This window comes from Coregonus clupeaformis, chromosome 24 (genome assembly GCF_020615455.1).
Source record: "Coregonus clupeaformis isolate EN_2021a chromosome 24, ASM2061545v1, whole genome shotgun sequence".
NCBI classification, from domain to species: Eukaryota; Metazoa; Chordata; class Actinopteri; order Salmoniformes; family Salmonidae; genus Coregonus; species Coregonus clupeaformis.
Window position 1 is genome coordinate 5,308,792 of NC_059215.1, and position 12,500 is coordinate 5,321,291.

At 42.1% G+C, this 12,500-nt stretch overlaps 1 protein-coding gene across 1 annotated transcript in view; it reads left to right on the top strand.

Moving 5' to 3' along the window:
* The window catches only part of cacna1fb (calcium channel, voltage-dependent, L type, alpha 1F subunit), a 204,206-nt gene that overhangs the window by 95,048 nt on the left and 96,658 nt on the right, over positions 1-12,500 (top strand). The window contains exons 7-12 of the mRNA XM_041845927.1: positions 28-224; positions 8,127-8,230; positions 8,319-8,470; positions 9,344-9,418; positions 10,337-10,418; positions 11,655-11,681. Of these exons, the coding sequence (XP_041701861.1) occupies positions 28-224; positions 8,127-8,230; positions 8,319-8,470; positions 9,344-9,418; positions 10,337-10,418; positions 11,655-11,681 (637 nt within the window). The remainder of the gene's footprint in view (positions 1-27; positions 225-8,126; positions 8,231-8,318; positions 8,471-9,343; positions 9,419-10,336; positions 10,419-11,654; positions 11,682-12,500) is intronic.

Consider the following 12,500-nt stretch of genomic DNA (forward strand, 5'->3'; position numbering starts at 1 on the left):
CTCTCCCCCATTCTCTCTCTCCTCCAGATAACTTTGCAGAGGATGACCCTGTGCCCTGTGCATTTGCGGGTCACGGTCGTCAGTGTGTAGTGAACGGGTCTGAGTGTCGAGGAAAGTGGGCTGGACCCAACGGAGGAATCACCAACTTTGACAATTTCTTCTTCGCTATGCTGACGGTGTTCCAGTGTATCACTATGGAGGGGTGGACCGACGTACTCTACTGGGTAAGAATTATACTGCACTCTACTGGGTAACGACTCTACTGTACTCTACTGGGTAACGACTCTACTGTACTCTACTGGGTAAGAATTATACTGTACTCTACTGGGTAACGACTCTACTGTACTCTACTGGGTAAGAATTATACTGTACTCTACTGGGTAACGACTCTACTGTACTCTACTGGGTAAGAATTATACTGTACTCTACTGGGTAACGACTCTACTGTACTCTACTGGGTAAGAATTATACTGTACTCTACTGGGTAACAACTCTACTGTACTCTACTGGGTAAGAATTATACTGTACTCTACTGGGTAACGACTCTACTGTACTCTACTGGGTAAGAATTATACTGTACTCTACTGGGTAACGACTCTACTGTACTCTACTGGGTAACGACTCTACTGTACTCTACTGGGTAACGACTCTACTGTACTCTACTGGGTAACGACTCTACTGGGTAACGACTCTACTGTACTCTACTGGGTAACGACTCTACTGGGTAACGACTCTACTGTACTCTACTGGGTAACGACTCTACTGGGTAACGACTCTACTGTACTCTACTGGGTAACGACTCTACTGTACTCTACTGGGTAACGACTCTACTGGGTAACGACTCTACTGGGTAACGACTCTACTGTACTCTACTGGGTAACGACTCTACTGGGTAACGACTCTACTGGGTAACGACTCTACTGTACTCTACTGGGTAATGACTCTACTGTACTCTACTGGGTAACGACTCTACTGGGTAACGACTCTACTGTACTCTACTGGGTAACGACTCTACTGGGTAACGACTCTACTGTACTCTACTGGGTAACGACTCTACTGGGTAACGACTCTACTGTACTCTACTGGGTAACGACTCTACTGTACTCTACTGGGTAACGACTCTACTGTACTCTACTGGGTAACGACTCTACTGTACTCTACTGGGTAACGACTCTGTTGTACTCTACTGGGTAACGACTCTACTGTACTCTACTGGGTAACGACTCTACTGGGTAACGACTCTACTGTACTCTACTGGGTAACGACTCTACTGGGTAACGACTCTACTGGGTAACGACTCTACTGTACTCTACTGGGTAACGACTCTACTGGGTAACGACTCTACTGGGTAACGACTCTACTGTACTCTACTGGGTAACGACTCTACTGTACTCTACTGGGTAACGACTCTACTGTACTCTACTGGGTAAGAACTTTACTGTAAAAATATTGTGGTTAAACTCAAATATACTAATTGATAAAAAAAAACTATTTTTATTGACAAAATGTTTAAAAAAGGTATAATCTTCGTATATGATATCATCGGTAGGACTGGTGGAGTTATGTCACACATGCAGCTAACAAAAACATATGGAAATGTCTGCTCTACCCAAAATTACAACCAAATAATTGCAGCATTACCGCAAAAATGGAAGAGAAAAGTGGAAGGGGGAAAAAGTAAGGAACTTGTCTGTCGGCCTTGCATTAAAGAACATAATTGGTTAAAGAAAACTGTGATAAATAAAAAAGTATACCAGTTAAATTTAAGGACCAAAGGATTGACAGCCGTCCCATATAGATTTCAAAATAGTTGGGAAGAGATTTTTGACGTACCGATCCCATGGCATAGTGTTTATGAACTGATACGCATAACGACGCCGGATTCAAAACGTACAATCTTTCAATTTAAATTATTATATAAAATTCTTGCTACCAATACATTTTACATTTTAGTCATTTAGCAGACGCTATTATCCAGAGCGACTTACAGTTAGTGAGTGCATACATTTTTCATACTGCCCCCCCGTGGGAATCGAATAGAATGTTATTACATGGGGGATACAATCTTCCCAGCTCTGCAGCTTTTGCTGCGAAGAGACAGAATCATTAGATCATTTGTTTTGGTTCTGTCCATTTGTAGCTTGTTTTTGGACACAGGTCCAGGAATGGCTAAAGGATTGCAATATTTACCTGGAGCTAACCCTGCAGATAGCATTACTGGGTGTTCTGAAAAGTCATAGTCAATCAATCAATAATATAATAATACTTGTAGCAAAAAAAAAGTATTTTCAATTTACAATCTGTAGAAACAATGAGAATAGAAAGGTTCAGAACTTTTGTAAAACATCACAGTACAGTTGAAAAATATATGGCAAATAGAAATCCTATATGGATGGTGTTAAGAGATAGATGGGAGGTGTTGGATGGAGTTGAAGGATGGGACTAATAACAACTAACAACAACTAATAACAAGATAACTAATAATGTAAGCATACTGTGTCCATAATAAGTATATAGGTTATAGGTTGAGAGCTTTTGTGAAAGAGCACAGTTAGAAATATATGGCATATAGAAGCAAACCGGATGGACATCATGAAAATGATCGGAGAGGTTGAGGGTAGAGGAAGTTCAGGAGTAAAAACAAACAAAATAGAATTATTGTAAATTGACTGTGTCCATAAAATGTATATAGTGTGTATAAGCTGGAAGTAGAGGCCTAAGCGTTGTTGTTCACTAGTTTACTCCAATTAGGGAAGGGGTGGTAGGGTTGGAAAGTAATAAAGGGAAATATATATTTTTAAAGGATATATATATGTATGTGTATGTACAGTGGGGAAAAAAAGTATTTAGTCAGCCACCAATTGTGCAAGTTCTCCCACTTAAAAAGATGAGAGAGGCCTGTAATTTTCATCATAGGTACACGTCAACTATGACAGACATATTGAGAGAAAAAAATTCCAGAAAATCACATTGTAGGATTTTTATGAATTTATTTGCAAAGTATGGTGGAAAATAAGTATTTGGTCACCTACAAACAAGCAAGATGTCTGGCTCTCACAGACCTGTAACTTCTTCTTTAAGAGGCTCCTCTGTCCTCCACTCGTTACCTGTATTAATGGCACCTGTTTGAACTTGTTATCAGTATAAAAGACACCTGTCCACAACCTCAAACAGTCACACTCCAAACTCCACTATGGCCAAGACCAAAGAGCTGTCAAAGGACACCAGAAACAAAATTGTAGACCTGCACCAGGCTGGGAAGACTGAATCTGCAATAGGTAAGCAGCTTGGTTTGAAGAAATCAACTGTGGGAGCAATTATTAGGAAATGGAAGACATACAAGACCACTGATAATCTCCCTCGATCTGGGGCTCCACGCAAGATCTCACCCCGTGGGGTCAAAATGATCACAAGAACGGTGAGCAAAATCCCAGAACCACACGGGGGACCTAGTGAATGACCTGCAGAGAGCTGGGACCAAAGTAACAAAGCCTACCATCAGTAACACACTACGCCGCCAGGGACTCAAATCCTGCAGTGCCAGACGTGTTCCCCTGCTTAAGCTAGTACATGTCCAGGCCCGTCTGAAGTTTGCTAGAGTGCATTTGGATGATCCAGAAGAGGATTGGGACAATGTCATATGGTCAGATGAAACCAAAATATAACTTTTAGGTAAAAACTCAACTAGTCGTGTTTGGAGGACAAAGAATGCTGAGTTGCATCCAAAGAACACCATACCTACTGTGAAGCATGGGGGTGGAAACATCATGCTTTGGGGCTGTTTTTCTGCAAAGGGACCAGGACGACTGATCCGTGTAAAGGAAAGAATGAATGGGGACATGTATCGTGAGATTTTGAGTGAAAACCTCCTTCCATCAGCAAGGGCATTGAAGATGAAACGTGGCTGGGTCTTTCAGCATGACAATGATCCCAAACACACCGCCCGGGCAACAAAGGAGTGGCTTCGTAAGAAGCATTTCAAGGTCCTGGAGTGGCCTAGCCAGTCTCCAGATCTCAACCCCATAGAAAATCTTTGGAGGGAGTTGAAAGTCCGTGTTTCCCAGCGACAGCCCCAAAACATCACTGCTCTAGAGGAGATCTGCATGTAGGAATGGGCCAAAATACCAGCAACAGTGTGTGAAAACCTTGTGAAGACTTACAGAAAACGTTTGACCTGTGTCATTGCCAACAAAGGGTATATAACAAAGTATTGAGAAACTTTTGTTATTGACCAAATACTTATTTTCCACCATAATTAGCAAATAAATTCATAAAAAATCCTACAATGTGATTTTCTGGATTTTTTTTTCTCATTTTGTCTGTCATAGTTGACGTGTACCTATGATGAAAATAACAGGCCTCTCTCATCTTTTTAAGTGGGAGAACTTGCACAATTGGTGGCTGACTAAATACTTTTTTTCCCCACTGTATGTATGTATGTATGTATGTATGTATGTATGTATGTGTGTGTGTATATATATATATATATATATTTGCGAGAAGAAAAAAACATATGGGGGATTGGAAGTGATGCAGACAATTACATTGCTGGAAGTTACAATCTATCTGCAATATTAAAGCTGATCTACCCCCTAAAAAAGTTTTTACAAAATAAAATAAAGAACTCTACTGGACATACACAAAATTGTCCAAATTGGTGAAGTGAAATTAAAAAAATAATTTGGGATATTGGTTGACCTACCGTCATAGCTTCTGATTTCCCTGTATTTACTCTGTACCCAGACATGACACGGGATTGTTTTATTTCATCCAAAAAAATAACTAACGGAAAAGTGGTGTGTGCATATGTATTCACCCCCTTTGCTATGAAGCCCCTAAATAAGATATGGTGCAACCAATTACCTTCAGAAGTCACATAATTAGTTAAATAAAATCCACCTGTGTACAATCTAAGTGTCACATGATCTCAGTATATATACACCTGTTCTGAAAGGCCCCAGTCTGCAACACCACTAAGCAAGGGGCACCACCAAGCAAGTGGCACCATGAAGACCAAGGAGCTCTCCAAACAGGTCAGGGACAAAGTTGTGGAGAAGTACAAATCAGGGTTGGGTTATAAAAAAATATCAGAAACTTTGAACATCCCACGGAGCACCATTAAGTCCATTATTAAAAAATGGACCAGGCAAGGAGGACATTAATCAGAGAGGCAACAAAGAGACCAAAGATAACCCTGAAGGAGCTGCAAAGCTCCACAGCGGAGATTGGAGTATCTGTCCATAGGACCACTTTAAGCCGTACACTCCACAGAGCTGGGCATTACGGAAGAGTGGCCAGAAAAAAGCCATTGCTTAAAGAAAGAAATAAGCAAACATGTTTGGTGTTCGCCAAAAGGCACGTGGGAGACTCCCCAAACATATGGAAGAAGGTACTCTGGTCAGATGAGACTAAAATTGATATTTTTGGCCATCAAGGAAAACGCTATGTCTGGCGCAAACCCAACACCTCTCATCACCCCGAGAACACCATCCCCACAGTGAAGCATGGTGGTGGCAGCATCATGCTGTGGGGATGTTTTTCTTCGGCAGGGACTGGGAAACTGGTCAGAATTGAAGGAATGATGGATGGTACTAAATACAGGGAAATTCTTGAGGGAAACCTGTTTCAGTCTTCCAGAGATTACAGACTGGGACGGAGGTTCACCTTCCAGCAGGACAATTTTTATTTTATTTATTTTTTCTATTTTATTTAACCTTTATTTAACCAGGTAAGCCAGTTGAGAACAAGTTCTCATTTACAACTGACAATGACCCTAAGCATACAGCTAAAGCAACACTTGAGTGGTTTAAGGGGAAACATTTAAATGTCTTGGAATGGCCTAGTCAAAGCCCAGACCTCAATCCAACTGAGAATCTGTGGTATGACTTAAAGATTGCTGTACACCAGCGGAACCCATCCAACTTGAAGGAGCTGGAGCAGTTTTGCCTTGAAGAATGGGCAAAAATTCCAGTGGCTAGATGTGCCAAGTTTATAGAGACATACCCCAAGAGACTTGCAGCTGTAATTGCAAAAGGTGGCTCTACAAAGTATTGACTTTGGGGGGGGTGAATAGTTATGCACGCTCAGTTTTCTGTTTTTTTTTTGTCTTATTTCTTGTTTGTTTCACAAAAATGTTGCATCTTCAAAGTGGTAGGCATGTTGTGTAAATCAAATGATACAACCCCCCCCCCAAAATCCATTTTAATTCCAGGTTGTAAGGCAACAAAATAGGAAAAATGCCAAGGGGGGTGAATACTTTCTCAAGCCATAAAGTGGTGATCCTAACTGACCTAAAACAGGGAATTTTTACTAGGATTAAATGTCAGGAATTGTGAAAAACTGAGTTTAAATGTATTTGGCTAAGGTGTATGTCAACTTCCGACTTCAACTGTATACTTACTGGTTTTTCCATTTACCTGTTGATGCCGAATGAATGTATTTAAGTTGGGCAGCATAAATAATACTTTTTTAGATTTTTAGCAGACGCTCTTATCCAGAGCAACTTACAGTTAGTGAGTGCATACATTATCATACTGGCCATCCGTGGGAAACGAATCCACAACCCTGGCGTTGCAAGCGCCATGCTCTACCAACTGAGCTACAGGGGACTACAATAATGTAATAATAAATCATTAGGTTTGGTAATGCTATTCCCCCTGCTTGTTTACGTTGTTTGAATGTTTTAGTTTTGACACAGTATTTTCTTCCTCCCAAGATACATTTTCTCAGGAGTTTGTCCCACTGTTTAAAAGTATTTGTAGTAATATCTATTGGTAGATTCAGGAACAGAAAGAGAAATCTCTTCATTTTAATAGTTTCAATTCTTCCTGTTATTGTTAAAGGTACTAATTTGCATCTTTGTAGGTCCTGTTTCAGCTGGTTTTCCAGTGTTCCAAAATTATACTGATGTAATTTCATTAGATTTTAGGGGATAGTAATCCCTAACTGATGTAGTTTAATCAGATTTTAGGGGATAGTAATCCCTAACTGATGTAGTTTAATCAGATTTTAGGGGATAGTAATCCTTAACTGATGTAGTTTCATCAGATTTTAGGGGATAGTAATCCCTAACTGATGTAGTTTAATCAGATTTTAGGGGATAGTAATCCCTAAGTGATGTAGTTTAATCAGATTTTAGGGGATAGTAATCCTTAACTGATGTAGTTTCATCAGATTTTACGGGATAGTAATCCCTAAGTATTTCAGTTTATGTTGATGCCATTTCAGTTTAAATTGAGTTTTGATGTCTTGGGATATTGGTTGACCTACCGTCATAGCTTCTGATTTCCCTGTATTTACTCTGTACCCAGACATGACACGGGATTGTTTTATTTAATCCATAGTGGCGGGATATGACTGAGGTGTGTTTGTTAAATAGAGAATCACATCGTCTGCATACGTTGCTAATTTGTGTTCTTCTTGATTGATCTGTACCAATTGTTTCATATATCTTCGGCTAACGGTTCCATACTTAAAATGAAGATTAAAGGTGACAGAGGATCTCCGTCTTATCCCCCTTAGTAGGTCAAAAGAGCGCGATAATGTGCCATTTACCCTTATTCTGGCATTTGGTGTTTTGTACATAATTTGCAGCCAGTTCAGTTCGACTGTATTCTGCTGTACTCTACTCTGCTTTACTGTATTCTGCTGTAATCTACTCTACTGTACTGTATTCTATTGTGCTGTACTGTAATCTACTCTACTTTACTGTAATCTGATAACTACATTACTGTAGTACTTTGAGACTATGTCTTTCTTTATTCACTATATCTTCTCTGTTTCTCCATCTATATCTTCTCTGTTTCTCCATCTATATCTTCTCTGTTTCTCCATCTATATCTTCTCTGTTTCTCCATCTATATCTTCTCTGTTTCTCCATCTATATCTTCTCTGTTTCTCCATCTATATCTTCTCTGTTTCTCCAACTATATCTTCTCTGTTTCTCCATCTATATCTTCTCTGTTTCTCCATCTATATCTTCTCTGTTTCTCCATCTATATCTTCTCTGTTTCTTCTTCTTCTTCTTCTTCTTCTTCTTCTTCTTCTTCTTCTTCTTCTTCTTCTTCTTCTTCTTCTTCTTCTTCTTCTTCTTCTTCTTCTTCTTCTTCTTCTTCTTCTACTACTAGATGAATGATGCCATAGGGTTTGAGATGCCCTGGGTTTACTTTGTCAGTCTGGTGGTCTTCGGCTCCTTCTTCGTCCTCAACCTGGTTTTGGGTGTGTTGAGTGGGTGAGTATCACGACCGTGTGTGTGTGTGTGTGTGTGTGTGTGTGTGTGTGTACATGCCTGACATTATGTGTGTGTTATCATCATACAGAGAGTTCTCCAAGGAGAGAGAGAAGGCCCAGGCGCGAGGGGACTTCCAGAAGCTGAGAGAGAAACAACAGATGGAGGAGGATCTGTCTGGATACATGGACTGGATCACACAGGCTGAAGACATGGATGAGTTTGACGAGGACGGAAACAGACGTGAGTATCGTGTGTGTGTGTGCGTGTGTCTATAAAGGGTGTATAAAGGGTGTATAAAGGGTGTATAAAGGGTCTATAAAGGGTGTATAAAGGGTGTATAAAGGCTGTATAAAGGGTCTATAAAGGGTGTATAAAGGGTGTATAAAGGGTGTATAAAGGGTGTATAAAGGGTCTATAAAGGGTGACATAACCATTCCCACTGTTGGGTGAATTGCCAAATGTGACATAACACTATGCACCATTTATAGAGTATGACATATGCTTTTAGATGTTTTTGTGAAGCATTTATGAGTGTTTAGGAAGCCTTAATGTATGCTTTATAAAGCCTTAATGTATGCTTTATAAAGCCTTAATGTATGCTTTATAAAGCCTTAATGTATGCTTTATGAAGCCTTAATGTATGCTTTATGAGGCCTTAATGTATGCTTTATAAAGCCTTCACATATGCTTTATAAAGTCTTAATGTCTGCTTTATGAAGCCTTAACGTATGCTTTATGAGGCCTTAATGTATGCTTTATAAAGCCTTAATGTATGCTTTATAAAGCCTTTATAAGTTGTACTTCATTTAAAGATGGAATCCGCAGTAGCGCCACTGTCCGCCCCACGGCTGTTGTTTTTGTTTTGTTGGCGAAGCAGAGCTGAGGAGCGTCGCGCATCATCTGTTCTCTCACACGCGCAATGATGTCAGAGGAGAAAAAACAGTGTTGGTTGTTCACAGTAACTTCTTTATTGTTGTAATATCCCAAACGGACAAGGCAGTTTCACCATTAAGAATTCCAGCTACAACTGGGACCTATAATTCGAATGAAATCTGTCACTGTCTTGATTCTGTTCCGTTCTAACAGAATGTTCCTGTCTTCCTCTGTCCTCAGGTCCGACCCTGGGGGATCTGTCAGACAAGAAGAAAGGGAAGTTTGGCTGGTTCAGCCACTCAAACGAAACACACGGTAGGTTCTGTGTGTGCGTTCAAGCGCGCGTGTGTGTGTGTGTGTGGGCTGCTGTAGCCAATTAACATCTAGGGCTAATGACTCTTGCTGTTGGGAAGCTGTGCAGTTCAGTGAGCAGGCTAAAGCCTCATTCCCACAGTCACATATAATTCTAGGATCACATGCACTCCACACACACAGACACACACACACAGACACACACACACACACACACACACACACACACACACACACACACACACACACAGACACACGCTGCACACCACCATCTCCTCTTTCTGTATCTGGGTCTCTTTCTCAATTTGTCTTGAGATAAATCACTTGACCCTATTTCAAATAGATTGCTCCTCTCTGTCACACACACACTCATCTCACCCCCTCTCTCTCTCTCTCTCTCTCTCTCTCTCTCTCTCCCTCCCTCTCTCCCTCTCTCTCTCTCTCTCTCTCTCGCTCTGTCTCTCTTCTCGATGTCTCTCTCTCTGTCTCTCTCTCTCTCTCTCTCTCTCGCTCTCTCTCTTCTCAATCACTCTCACATTCTCTCTCTCCCTCGCTCTCTCCCTCCCTCTCTCCCTCTCTCTCTATCTCTTCTCGATCACTCTCACTCTCACATTCTCTTTCGCTGTCTCTCGCTCTCTCTCTGTCTCGCTCTCTCTCGCTGTCTGTCTCTCTCTCTCTCTCGCTGTCTCTTTCACTCTGTCTCTCTCTCTCTCTCTCTGTCTCTCTCTCTCGCTGTCTCTCTCTCGCTGTCTCTCTCTCGCTCTCTCGCTGTCTCTCTCTCTCTCTCTCTCTCTCTCTCTCTCTCTCTCTCTCTCTCTCTCTCTCTCTCTCTCTCTCTCTCTCTCTCTCTCTCTCTCTCTCTCTCTCTCTCTCTCTCTCTCTCTCTCTCTCTCTCTCTCTCTCTCTCTCTCTCTCTCTTAGCAAGTCTTCCAGCCAGTGAGACAGCCTCTACCAACACGGAGAATATTGATGAAGAACACACTGATTGCTGTGCCGCCTGCTGGTAACACCTGCACACACACAGACGTACACACACACACACACACGTACACACGAACACACGTACACACGCACACACGTACACACACACAAGTACACACGCATGCACACACACACAAACGTACACACGCAAACACAAACACACACGTACACACGCACACTCACACGCAGACACACACACACACACACACACACACAAATACACACATCTTTAATCTCTGACTGCTTCACTATCAAAGCAGTTTGGTTTTATAATGTATGCCAACTTCCATCATGTATGCCTACTTTTTGATCAAGCGATCAAATCTGATCAATGCAAACTTTGAAAGATCAGCCCCCGCACCCTGTGTGATCTAGAGTCATGAGATTTTGTCCATGATACTCTCTCCTCACAAGGAACATATTTGCCTCTATAACCCATAAAGTAAAAACCATGATGTATTTTCTGCCATTTGGAATTTTGTGAAAAACACTGAAAAACGCTACTCCCTCTGGCACTGAATGATTGGTCTTCATAAAACGTAATATATGGCATCTATGGACCAAGGTCTGTAAACATACGATAATCCAGGTTAGTATATCAAACAACATGGCTGCAACCGACCAATAAACATTCATGTGGGCGTGGTCTGTCACATAAATGCATATAAATCAGTCACGGACAGTCGTATTGTAACAAAACTTGGTACAATGGTACACACATGCTCAAGGATATGAGTCTACCTAACCTGTAAAATATGGCTGAGTTTGGCCACTTTGTGGCGCTGTTGGACAGGAACAAACATTAAAGCAAGCTCATTGGCTCATAGCGGCCATATTGTTTATAGTGTGTTTGAACATGTGCATTCATAGATGCTGTATACCAAATCTGGTTCCGATCGGTCCAGCGGTTCTGGAGAAGATGTTTAAAGTAGTCATCATCATTGAAAATGGTCCAAAATACATAAAAAGCTAATAATATTGCATGATCAGTTTGGTTTTAAGTTCCAATATTTGGCAAGCGTGGTAAATAGTACAGCAGGAACTTGTCCTAGGGCAATGTGTCCAATTTGTCCTGATGGTGGCACAGTCGGCACACAGCTGAACCCCGGCAACGCCCCGGCCTGAACCCCGGCAACGCCCCGGCCTGAACCCCGGCAACGCTGCGTTCAGTTTGAATTGTTATTGTTGTTGTAATGTCATTACAGTGTCATTAAAACCTGTTGTTGTCTGGTCTGTCTCTTTGTCATGTTGATATCAGCGCTCGAATGATGAATAACAGCTGCTGGTGAGTTGTCTCTGTCTCTGTCTCTGTCTCTGTCTCTGTCTCTTTGCCCCCTGTGTCTCTGTCTCTGTCTCTTTCTGCCCCCTGTGTCTCTGTCTCTACCTGTGTCTCTGCCTCTGTCTCTGTCTCTTTCTGCCCCCTGTGTCTCTGTCTCTGTCTCTTTCTGCCCCCTGTGTCTCTGTCTCTGTCTCTTTCTGCCCCCTGTGTCTCTGTCTCTGTCTCTTTCTGCCCCCTGTGTCTCTGTCTCTACCTGTGTCTCTGCCTCTGTCTCTGTCTCTTTCTGCCCCCTGTGTCTCTGTCTCTGTCTCTTTCTGCCCCCTGTGTCTCTGTCTCTACCTGTGTCTCTGCCTCTGTCTCTGTCTCTTTCTGCCCCCTGTGTCTCTGTCTCTGCCTGTGTCTCTGCCTCTGTCTCTGTCTCTTTCTGCCCCGTGTGTCTCTGTCTCTACCTGTGTCTCTGCCTCTGTCTCTGTCTCTTTCTGCCCCCTGTGTCTCTGTCTCTACCTGTGTCTCTGCCTCTGTCTCTGTCTCTTTGCCCCCTGTGTCTCTGTCTCTGTCTCTTTCTGCCCCCTGTGTCTCTGTCTCTACCTGTGTCTCTGTCTCTGTCTCTGTCTCTTTCTGCCCCCTGTGTCTCTGTCTCTACCTGTGTCTCTGTCTCTGTCTCTGTCTCTTTCTGCCCCCTGTGTCTCTGTCTCTGCCTGTGTCTCTGTCTCTGTCTCTTTCTGCCCCCTGTGTCTCTGTCTCTACCTGTGTCTCTGTCTCTGTCTCTTTCTGCCCCCTGTGTCTCTGTCTCTACCTGTGTCTCTGTCTCTGTCTCTGTCTCTT